The sequence below is a fragment of the Mustelus asterias genome, chromosome 14 (assembly GCF_964213995.1).
Source record: "Mustelus asterias chromosome 14, sMusAst1.hap1.1, whole genome shotgun sequence".
Taxonomy (NCBI): Eukaryota; Metazoa; Chordata; class Chondrichthyes; order Carcharhiniformes; family Triakidae; genus Mustelus; species Mustelus asterias.
Window position 1 is genome coordinate 1,740,526 of NC_135814.1, and position 12,500 is coordinate 1,753,025.

The 12,500-nt window shown below is 48.7% G+C and overlaps 3 protein-coding genes across 3 annotated transcripts in view; 1 reads left to right on the forward strand and 2 right to left on the reverse strand.

Annotated features, from left to right (window-relative positions):
- Positions 1 to 12,500, reverse strand: part of LOC144503448 (natural resistance-associated macrophage protein 1-like) — a 432,123-nt gene that overhangs the window by 189,958 nt on the left and 229,665 nt on the right. The window lies entirely within an intron of this gene.
- Positions 1 to 12,500, reverse strand: part of LOC144503459 (basic phospholipase A2 PA-12C-like) — a 118,180-nt gene that overhangs the window by 75,758 nt on the left and 29,922 nt on the right. The window lies entirely within an intron of this gene.
- The window catches only part of LOC144503458 (insulin-like growth factor-binding protein 2), a 55,356-nt gene continuing 53,255 nt past the window's right edge, over positions 10,400 to 12,500 (forward strand). The window contains exon 1 of the mRNA XM_078227789.1: positions 10,400 to 10,809. Within this exon, the coding sequence (XP_078083915.1) occupies positions 10,431 to 10,809 (379 nt within the window). The 5' untranslated portion in view covers positions 10,400 to 10,430. The remainder of the gene's footprint in view (positions 10,810 to 12,500) is intronic.

Below are 12,500 nucleotides of genomic sequence, written 5' to 3' on the forward strand. Positions count from 1 at the left end.
ACTCTGGGATGAAGATTATCAGGACCTGGAGATTTATCCACCTTCAATCCCATCAATTTTCCCAAAACCATTTCTCTACTAATGCTGATTTCCTTCAATTCCTCACTAAGACTTGTTTCTCTCAGAACTTCTGGTACATTATTCATGTTTTCCTTTGTGAAGACTGAAGCAAAGAACAAATTTAATTCCTCAGCCATCTCTTTATTCCCCGTTATGAATTCTGCTGTTTCTGATTGTAAAGGGCCTACATTTGCTTTTGTCAATCTTTTTCTCTTTACATATCTATAGAGACTTTTACAGTCAGTTCTTTTCCCTGCTGGCTTACTTCCATACTCTATTTCCCTTTCGTAATCAATCCCTTGGTGCTCCTTTGCTGAATTTGACTTGTTCTAACTTCAGTGATCGAAACCACCGGCCCCACATTTCCCCAGCACATTCTACAAATGCTTCATTTGACCTTTTCTTTAAAGGCTGAAATTTGAGCAGATATTCTTCAGGGATAAACTCATGAGCATTCGGTACTGCAGTTCAAATCTCCTCTGAATCTGAAGATTGCTCTTCTGAAAGAATAAAACACACGTCCATAGCCTTCCTGCCCAAAACACCTTGCAGAATGAGCGCTCAGTGCCTCTTGGCCATTGCAGTGTTGTAGCCACCTTGTCTAATGGATAAAATATCTCTCAACTCCACCTTCAGTGAGTTTAAGCAATGACAAAGATCATTTTATATCAAAGCTGAGAATGGGACACCACTCCTCATCCAACCTACGAGAGTCTTTCACTCTGCAACCTAAGCTTTTCTGTGGCCAGTTCATGCTGTCTGATCTCTCTCTCTCTCTCTCTCTCTATCATCTCATTTTGGTAGATTGAACCAGGGCAGGACTTAGAACATAGAAGAACATAGAAAAACTACAGCACAAACAGGCCCTTCGGCCCCACAAGTTGTGCCGAACACATCCCTACCTTCTAGACCTACCTATAACCCTCAATCCTATTAAGCTCCATGTACTCATCCAGGAGTCTCTTAAAAGACCCTATTGAGTTCACCTCCACCACCACTGACGGCAGCCGATTCCACTCGCCCACCACCCTCTGTGTGAAAAACTTCCCCCTAACATCTCCCCTGTACCTACCCCCCAGCACCTTAAACCTGTGTCCTCTCGTAGCAGACATTTCCACCCTGGGAAAAAGCCTCTGAGAGTCCACCCGATCTATGCCTCTCAACATCTTATACACCTCTATTAGGTCTCCTCTCATCCTTCGTCTCTCCAAGGAGAAAAGACCGAGCTCCCTCAGTCTATCCTCATAAGGCATGCCACTCAATCCAGGCAACAGGACGACACAAAACAGGCAACAGGCAACAGGACGTCACAAAATTGGCAGGACTTGCAGATAGTGAGGAGCATTGTCAGAAGCTACAGAAGGATATAGATAGGCTGGAAATTTGGGCAAAGAAATGGCAGATGGAGTTCAATCCTGATAAATGCGAAGTGATGCATTTTGGTAGAAATAATGTAGGGAGGAGCTATACGATAAATGGCAGAACCATAAAGGGTGTAGATACGCAGAGGGACCTGGGTGTGCAAGTCCACAGACCCTTGAAGGTGACGTCACAGGTGGAGAAGGTGGTGAAGAAGGCATATGGCATGCTTGCCTTTATTGGATGGGGCATAGAGTATAAAAGTTGGGGTCTGATGTTCCAGATGTATAGAACGTTGGTTCGGCCGCATTTGGAATACTGCATCCAGTTCTGGTCGCCACACTACCAGAAGGACGTGGAGGCTTTGGAGAGAGTACAGAGGAGGTTTACCAGGATGTTGCCTGGTATGGAGGGGCTTAGTTATGAGGAGAGATTGGGTAAACTGGGGTTGTTCTCCCTAGAAAGACGGAGGATGAGGGGAGACTTAATAGAGGTGTATAAAATTATGAAAGGCATAGATAGGGTGAACGGTGGGAAGCTTTTCCCCAGGTCGGTGGTGACGTTCACGAGGGGTCATAGGTTCAAGGTGAAGGGGGGGAGGTTTAACACAGATATCAGAAGGACATATTTTACACAGAGGGTGGTGGGGGCCTGGAATGCGCTGCCAGGCAAGGTGGTGGAGGCGGACACACTGGGAACGTTTAAGACTTATCTAGATAGCCATATGAACGGAGTGGGAATGGAGGGATACAAAAGAATGGTCTAGTTTGGACCAGGGAGCGGCACGGGCTTGGAGGGCCGAAGGCCTGTTCCTGCGCTGTATTGTTCTTTGTTCTTTGTTTGTTCTAACATCCTTGTAAATCTCCTCTGCACCCTTTCAATCTTTTCCACATCCTTCCTATAGTGAGGCGACCAGAACTGAGCACAGTACTCCAAGTGGGGTCTGACGAGGGTCTTATATAGCTGCATCATTATCCCCGGACTCTTAAACTCAATCCCTTGATTGATAAAGGCCAGCACACCATACGCCTTCTTAACCACCTCCTCCACCTGCAGGGCCAATTTCAGAGTCCTATGGACCCGGACCCCAAGGTCCTTCTGATCCTCTACCGTACTAAGAGTCTTTCCCTTTATATTGTACTCCTTCATCCCATTTGTCCTACCAAAATGGACCACGACGCATTTATCTGGGTTGAAGTCCATCTGCCACTTGTCCGCCCAGTCTTGCATCCTATCTATGTCCCTTTGTAACTTCTGACATCCCTCCAGACTATCCACAACCCCACCAACCTTCGTGTTGTCGGCAAACTTACCAACCCATCCCTCCGCTTCCTCATCCAGGTCATTTATGAAAATGACAAACAGCAAGGGTCCCAGAACAGATCCCTGGGGCACACCACTGGTGACCGACCTCCATTTAGAAAAAGACCCATCTATACCCACTCTCTGCCTCCTTTGGGCAAGCCAGTTCTGGATCCACCGGGCAGCAGCCCCTTGGATCCCATGCCCTCTCACTTTTTCTAGAAGCCTTGCATGAGGAACCTTATCGAACGCCTTGCTAAAATCCATATAAACCACATCTACCGCCTTCCCTTCGTCAATGTGTTTAGTCACATTTTCGAAGAACTCCACCAGACTCATAAGGCACGATCTGCCCTTGACAAAGCCATGCTGAGTATTCTTGAGCATACTAAATCTCTCTAAATGCTCATATATCCTGTCCCTCAGGATCTTCTCCATCAGTTTACCAACCACTGAGGTTAGACTCACTGGTCGGTAATTACCTGGGCTATCCCTATTCCCCTTCTTGAAAATAGGAACCACATCCGCAATCCTCCAATCCTCTGGCACCTCTCCCATCTCCATCGACGACGCAAAGATCATCGCCAGAGGCTCTGCAATCTCCTCCCTCGCCTCCCACAGTAACCTGGGGTACATCCCATCCGGACCCAGCGACTTATCTATCTTGATGCCATTCAAAGATTCCAGCACAACCTCTTTCTTAAAATCCACATACTCAATCCTTTCAGTCCACCGCACGCCCGCAGTACATCCACCCAGGTCCTTCTCCTCTGTGAAAATTTACTCAGTTAATGGCAGGGCGTTGGGGAGAGTTACAGGACAAAGAGATCTATGGGTACAGGTTCATAGCTCCTTGAAAGTGGAGTCACAGGTGGACAGAGTGGTGAAGAAGGCATTCAGCATGCTTGGTTTCATTGGTCAGAACATTGAATACAGGAGTTGGGACGTCTTGTTGAAGTTGTACAAGACATTGGTAAGGCCACACTCGGAATACTGTGTGCAGTTCTGGTCACCCTATTATAGAAAGAATATTATTAAACCAGAAAGAGTGTAGAAAAGATTTACTAGGATGCTACCGGGACTTGATGGTTTGAGTTATCAGGAGAGGCTGGATAGACTGGGACTTTTTTCTCTGGAGTGTCGAAGGTTGACTGGTGATCTTATAGAGGTCTATAAAATAATGAGGGGCATAGGCAAGGTAGATAGTCAATATCTTTTCCCAAGGTAGGGGAGTCTAAAACTAGAGGGCATAGCTTTAAGGTGAGAGGGGAGAGATACAAAAGGGTCCAGAGGGGCAATGTTTTTCACACAGAGGGTGGTGAGTGTCTGGAACAAGCTGCCAGAGGTAGTAGTAGAGGCGGGTACAATTTTGTCTTTTAAAAAGTGTTTACATGGGTAAAATGGATATAGAGGGATATGGGCCAAACGCGGGCAATTGGGATTAGCTTCGGGGTTTAAAACTATGACTCTAATTAACAAATCTATTCTGTTTCTCAATCAGTATCATAAAATTCACCTCAGAAATCTTATCAACCTTAACCTCAGCAAGTCCGAGTGCTCCTGATTATTTGTGGATTCACAATCACGGATGAGCCCCCACTATAGGATCATTGGCCCGACCCCCCAGGCTTGTTGGAGAGATCGGTTTCGCCACCAATCATGTTTTGTTTGAAGTACAGAAAGTTTGAGATTGAAGACAATTATTGGGTGATTAAACCATAACATTCCATGGGGCTTTGAACAAATAAAAATAAACTTTACTATCCAAGGTAGGAAAGAACAAACATTCTATAATAGCTTATAAGTGAGGTACGTCTGGATAAAGTCAGACTGTGGTTTGAACTCACAATAAGTACCAAATGCAATCAAAATAGATTCCACTGATAGATAGATAGGCACTAGGACCCAGTGCTGCCCTGACAATAAATCCAGTGTCCACAAGAGCCCAGTGCTGCCCTGGCAGGGAATCCAGTGATAATCAAACCCAACACTGCAATAGAGTTGAACCTAGTGGGCACTAGAAATCAAAGGTGCCCTGGTATGAAGCAGATGGGCCCTAGGACCCAGTGATTTGCCGTTTATAAAATTGGTGGGCACCAGGACCCAGTGGTGTTCTGTAGTGAACGGAATGGGCACTAAGACCTAGCAGTGCCCTGTAGTGAACTCAGTGGGCACTAGAACTTGCAGGCACCCAGGCCATGAACCCAGTGGGCACTAGAACCCAGCGGGGTCCTGTGGGGAAACTATAGAATATAGAACAGTCCAGTACAGAAACAGGCCCTTCGGCCCACGATGTTGTGCCGAACATGACGCCAGATGAAACTAATCCTCTCTGCCTGCCCTTGGTCTATATCCCTCTGTTCCTTGCATATTCATGTGCTTATCTAAAAGCCCCTTAAACGCTCCTATCGTATCTGTCTGCACCACCACCCCTGGCAGCGTGTTCCAGACACCTACCACTCTCTGTGTAAAAAACTTGCCCCTCACATCTCCTTTGAACTTTCCCCCTCTCACTTTAAGTGCATGCCCCCGAGTGTTGGACATTTCAACTCTGGGAAAAAGATTCTGACGATCAACCCTATCTATGCCTCTCATAATTTTGTAGACTTCTATCAGGTCCCCCCTCAGCCTCCATCGCTCCAGGGAAAACAACCCTAGTTTGTCCAGCCTCTCCTTATAGCTCATACCCTCTAGTCCAGGCAACATCCTGGTAAACCTCTTCTGCACCCTCTCCAAAGCCTCCACATCCTTCCTGTAATGTGGTGACCAGAATTGAAGTGCGGCCTAACCAAAGTTTTATAAAGGTGCAACATGACATCCTGACTCTTGTACTCAATGCCCCAACCAATAAGGGCAAACATGCCATGCACCTTCTTGAGCACCCGATCTACTTGTGTGGCCACTTCCAGGGAGCTATGGACTCAAACCCCAAGATCCCTCTGTACATCAATGCTGTTCAGGGACCTGCCATTAACTGTATATTTACCCTTAACATTTGATCTCCCAAAGTGCAGCACCTCACATTTGGCCGGATTAAACTCCATCTGCCATTTCTCCGCCCATATCTGCAACTGATCTATATCCTGCTGTAGCATTTGACAACCTTTTACACTAACTACTAACCCACCCATCTACATTTTCATCCAAGTGTACAAGATTATGAAGGGGATAGATAGGGTGAACGGTGGGAAGCTTTTTCCCAGATCAGAAGTGACGTTCACGAGGGGTCACGGGCTCAAGGTGAGAGGGGTGAAGTATAACTCAGATATTCGAGGGATGTTTTTTACACAGAGGGTGGTGGGGGCCTGGAATGCGCTGCCAAGTAGGGTGGTGGAGGCAGGCACGCTGACATCGTTTAAGACTTACCTGGATAGTCACATGAGCAGCCTGGGAATGGAGGGATACAAACAATTGGTCTAGTTGGACCAAGGAGCGGCACAGGCTTGGAGGGCCTGTTTCCTGTGCTGTACTGTTCTTTGTAAGTCATTTATATATTTATATATATCACAAACAGCAGGGGTCCCAGTATGGATCCCTATAGAACACCACTAGTCATGGACCTCCAGCCAGAAACACACCCTTCCAACACTACTCTCTGACTTCTGCCAATTCTGAATCAAAGCGGCCAAGTCACTGTGGATCCAATGCATCTTAAACTTCTGGATGAGCCTACCATGGGCAAGATATAGATCAGTTGGAGACTTGGGCGGAGAAATGGCAGATGGAGTTTAATCCAGACAAGTGTGAGATAATGCATTTTGGAAGGTCCAATACATGTAGGAATTATACAGTAAATGGTAGAACCCTTAGGAGTATTGACAGGCAGAGAGATCTGGGCGTACGTGTCCACCTATCACTGAAAGTGGCAACGCAGGTGGATAAGGTAGTCAAGAAGGCATACGGCATGCTTGCCTTCATCGGTCAGGACATTGAGTATAAAAATTAGCAGGTCATGTTGCTGCTGTACAGAACCTCATTTAGAATATTGTGTACAATTCTGGTTGCCACATTACCAGAACGATGTGGATGCTTTGGAGAGGGTTGACCTGGGCTTTTTCCCAGGTCAGAAATGACAAACACAAGGGGTCACAAGTTCAAGGTAAGGGGGGCAAGGTTCAGTACAGATATGCGGGGAAGTATTTTACACAGAGGGTGGTGGGGGCCTGGAATGCGCGACCAAGCAAGGTGATTGAGGCAGACACGCTAGGATCATTTAAGACTTATCTTGATAGCCACATAGGTTAGGTTGATTGGCCAGGTTAAAAATTGCCCCTTAGAATCCTGGGATGCGTAGGTTAGAGGGATTAGTGGGTAAATATGTGGGGGTAGGGTCTGGGTGGGATTGTGGTCGGTGCAGACTCGATGGGCCGAATGGCCTCCTTCTGCACTGTAGGGTTTCTATGATTTCTATGATTTCTATGAACAGACTGGGAATAGAGGGATACAAACGGATGGTCTAGTTAGGAACACATGATCGGTGCGGGCTTGGAGGGCCAAAGGGCCTGTTCCTGTGCTGTATTGTTCTTTGTTCTTTGGTACAGAAGAGGTTTACCAGGATGTTGCCTGGTCTGGAGGGTATTAGCTATGAGGAGAGGTTGGATAAACTCGGTTTGTTCTCACTGGAATGACAGAGGTTGAGGGGAGACCTGATAGAGGCTTACAAGATTATGAGTGATATGGACAGAGTGGATGGTCAGAAGCTCTTTCCTAGGGTAGAAAAGTCAAGTACATAGAACATAGAACATTACAGCACAGAACAGGCCCATCGGCCCACGATGTTGTGCCGACCTTCATCTGAAACCAAGATCAAGCTATCCCACTCCCTACCATCCTGGTGTGCTCCATGTGCCTATCCAATAACCGCTTAAATGTTCCTAAAGTGTCTGACTCCACTATCACTGCAGGCAGTCCATTCCACACCCCAACCACTCTCTGCGTGAAGAACCTACCTCTGATATCCTTCCTATATCTCCCACCATGAACCCTATAGTTATGCCCCCTTGTAATAGCTCCATCCACCCGAGGAAATAGTCTTTGAACGTTCACTCGATCTATCCCCTTCATCATTTTATAAACCTCTATTAAGTCTCCCCTCAATCTCCTCCGCTCCAGAGAGAACAGCCCCAGCTCCCTCAACCTTTCCTCATAAGACCGACACTCCAAACCAGGCAGCATCCTGGTAAGTCTCCTCTGCACTCTTTCCAGCGCTTCCACATCCTTCTTATAGTGAGGTGACCAGAACTGCACACAATATTCCAAATGCGGTCTCACCAAGGTCCTGTACAGTTGCAGCATAACCCCACGGCTCTTAAACTCCAACCCCCTGTTAATAAAAGCTAACACACTATATGCCTTCTTCACAGCTCTATCCACTTGAGTGGCAACCTTTAGAGATCTGTGGATATGGACCCCAAGATCTCTCTGTTCCTCCACAGTCTTCAGAACCCTACCTTTGACCCTGTAATCCACATTTAAATTAGTCCTACCAAAATGAATCACCTCACATTTATCAGGGTTAAACTCCATTTGCCATTTTTCAGCCCAGCTTTGCATCCTATCTATGTCTCTTTGCAGCCTACAACAGCCCTCCACCTCATCCACTACTCCACCAATCTTGGTGTCATCAGCAAATTTACTGATCCACCCTTCAGCCCCCTCCTCTAAGTCATTAATAAAAATCACAAAGAGCAGAGGACCAAGCACTTATCCCTGTGGCACTCCGCTAGCAACCTGCCTCCAGTCCGAAAATTTTCCATCCACCACCACCCTCTGTCTTCGATCAGATAGCCAGTTACCTATCCAATCGGCCAACTTTCCCTCTATCCCACACCTCCTTACTTTCATCATAAGCCGACCATGGGGGACCTTATCAAACGCCTTACTAAAATCCATGTATATGACATCAACCGCCCTACCTTCATCAACACACCTAGTTACCTCCTCAAAAAATTCTATCAAATTTGTGAGGCACGAAGTACTAGAGGATATAGGTTTAAGGTGCGTGGGGAAAAGTTTCGAGGAGATGTGTGAGGCAGGTTTTTTACACAGAGGGTGGTGAATGTCTGGAACGCGCTGCCCGGGGAGGGGGTGGGAGCGGGTACGATAGCGGCATTTAAGGGGCAACTAGACAAATACATGAATAGGATGGGAATGGAAGGATACGGACTCCGTAAGTGCATACGGTTTTAGTTAGACAGGCATCATGATTGGTGCAGGCTTGGAGGGCTGAAGGGCCTATACTGTGCTATACTGTTCTTTGTTCTTGAGGGACATTGTGGAAAATCTTACCAAAGTCCATGTAGACAACATCCACTGCTCTACCCTCATCGATCATCTTCGTCAGATCAATCAATTTAGTACCTTCCCACAAGGTCCTGACATCCTTATTCATAGCTATCTTAAAATTACACAAGTGGGCACTACGATCCAGCAATGCTCTGTGGTGTAGCCAGTGGGCAGTACAAAGAACAAAGAAAATTATAGCACAGGAACAGGCCCTTCAGCCCTCCAAGCCTGCACCGACCATGCTGCCCGACTTAACTAAAACCCCCTACCCTTCCGGGGACCATATCCCTCTAATCCCAAAGTATTCATGTATTTGTCAATACGCCCCTTAAAAGTCACTACCGTATCCGCTCCCACTACCTCCCCCGGCATCGAGTTCCAGGCACCCACCACCCTCTGTGTAAAAAACTTGCCTCGTACATCTCCTTTAAACCTGTGCCCCCTAGTAATTGACTCTTCCACCCTGGGAAAAAGCTTCTGACTATCCACTCTGTCCATACCCCTCATAATCTTGGAGACTTCTATCAGGTCGCCCTTGAACCTCTGTCATTCCAGTGAGAACAAACCAAGTTTCTCCAACCTCTCCTCATAGCTAATGCCCTCCATACCAGGCAACATCCTGGTAAATCTTTTCTGTACCCTCTCCAAAGCCTCCACATCTTTCTGGTAGTGTGGCGACCAGAATTGAACACTATATTCCAAGCACGGCCTAACTAAGGTTCTAACCAGCAATGCCCTGTAGTGTATTCCAGTGGGCACTAGGACCCAGCAATGCCCTGTAGTGTATTCCAGTGGGCACAAGGACCCAGCAATGCCCTGTAGTGTATTCCAGTGGGCACTAGGACCCAGCAATGCCCTGTAGTGTATTCCAACGGGGACTAGGACCCAGCAATGCCCTGTAATGTATTCCAGTGGGCACTAGGACCCAGCAATGCCCTGCGGTGTATCCAGTGGGCACTAGGACCCAGCAATGCCCTGCGGTGTATTCCAGTGGGCACTAGGACCCAGCAATGCCCTGCGGTGTATTCCAGTGGGCACTAGGACCCAGCAATGCCCTGTAGTGTATTCCAGTGGGCACTAGGACCCAGCAATGCCCTGTAATGTATTCCAGTGGGCACTAGGACCCAGCAATGCCCTGCAGTGTATTCCAGTGGGCACTAGGACCCAGCAATGCCCTGCAGTGTATTCCAGTGGGCACTAGGACCCAGCAATGCCCTGCAGTGTATTCCAGTGGGCACTAGGACCCAGCAATGCCGTGCAGTGTATTCCAGTGGGCACTAGGACCCAGCAATGCCCTGCAGTGTATTCCAGTGGGCACTAGGACCCAGCAATGCCGTGCAGTGTATTCCAGTGGGCACTAGGACCCAGTGGTGCCTCCACCTGCTGGGCAGAGTGCTGTGTGCTATCCCTGTGTTCAGTGTGGGATGGGAGTCTCCGGGATGGGAATCTCCGGCCCCGGTGTCTCAGGGCTGGGCTTGGCCCTCCTGCTCCTGGCCGCAGGGACTGGGGGCTTCCCCGAGGTGGCTTTCCGCTGCCCCCCGTGCAGCGATGAGCAGATCGCGGCTTGCCCGGCTCCAGCCGGCTGCACAGAGACGGTGCGAGAGCCGGGCTGCGGCTGCTGCTGGAGCTGTGCCCGGAGCCTGGGGGAACCATGCGGGGTTTATACCCCTCGCTGCGGGGCTGGCCTCCGCTGTTACCCCAAGAGCGACACGGAGTACCCGCTACAAGCCCTGGTCCAGGGGCAGGGACTGTGCGGCAAGCGGAGAGACCTGGAGTATAACCGCTCCCGGGACACACACACAGGTAAACCTTTCCTGCATTCTTACAGTAACTTTCACACTGTTTCTAACTCTGAGAGGCTGCACCAATTCTATACAATTTATTGCATTAATTCAACCAATCAACCCCTCAAAGCAAAAGTTCAGAAAGTTTGCGAAACTTTTTTAAAAGTTCAGAAAGTTTTGATGGGAGCCAGTCAGGTGTTTAGAGTCAATATAAAGTTGATATTTGTACAGTTTTTCTGTATCAGAAATGCAGTGTGCCCAGTGAACTGCACAAAGTTGGGAATAAACTGATTTATTGCCACAAAATCAGAAAATTGCTGGAAAATCTCAGCGAGTCTGACAGTATCTGTGGAGAGAGAATAGAGTGAACAGATGCTGAGATTTTCCAGCATTTCTTGATTTTGTTTCAGATTCCAGCATCCGCTGTACTGGACTCGAGGAAAGATCAGCTGCTTGGAGTGTTCAGGAGCCGCACCTCCTACAACAACCTGCATTTATGTAGCACCTTAAAACAGTGAAATCACACCCAGCTGCTTCACTGGAGCTTTCTCAAGAGGCACAGGCAAACTGACACCAAAACCGTGTTCAATCAGCTGTGACACTGTCCCACACTGGCTGGAGTCAGGGTTCACTGTCCCACACTGGCTGGAGTCAGGGCTCACTGTCACACACTGGCTGGAGTCAGGGTTCACTGTCCCACACTGGCTGGAGTCAGGGCTCACTGTCACACACTGGCTGGAGTCAGGGTTCAGTGTCTCACACTGGCTGGAGTCAGGGTTCAGTGTCCCACACTGGCTGGAGTCAGGGTTCAGTGTCTCACACTGGCTGGAGTCAGGGTTCACTGTCACACACTGGCTGGAGTCAGGGTTCAGTGTCTCACACTGGCTGGTGTGTGGTTCACTGTCACACACTGGCTGGTCTCTGGTTCACTGTCCTACACTGGCTGGAGTCAGGGTTCACTGTCCCAGAGTGGCTGGAGTCAGGGTTCAGTGTCCCACACTGGCTGGTCTCTGGTTCGCTGTCACACACTGGCTGGTGTCAGGGTTCACTGTCCCACAGTGGCTGGAGTCAGGGTTCAGTATCTCACACTGGCTGGAGTCAGGGTTCAGTGTCTCACACTGGCTGGAGTCAGGGTTCACTGTCCCACACTGGCTGGAGTCAGGGTTCACTGTCACACACTGGCTGGAGTCAGGGTTCACTGTCACACACTGGCTGGAGTCAGGGTTCACTGTCACACACTGGCTGGTGTGTCGTTCACTGTCACACACTGGCTGGTCTCTGGTTCACTGTCCCACACTGGCTGGAGTCAGGGTTCACTGTCCCACACTGGCTGGTGTGTCGTTCACTGTCACACACTGGCTGGTCTCTGGTTCACTGTCCCACACTGGCTGGAGTCAGGGTTCACTGTCCCACACTGGCTGGAGTCAGGGTTCACTGTCACACACTGGCTGGTCTCTGGTTCACTGTCCCACACTGGCTGGTCTCTGGTTCACTGTCCCACACTGGCTGGAGTCAGTGTTCACTGTCACACACTGGCTGGAATGTGGTTCACTGTCACACACTGGCTGGTCTCTGGTTCACTGTCCCACACTGGCTGGAGTCAGGGTTCACTGTCACACACTGGCTGGAGTCAGGGTTCACTGTCCCACACTGGCTGGTCTCTGGTTCACTGTCACACACTGGCTGGTCTCTGGTTCACTGTCCCACACT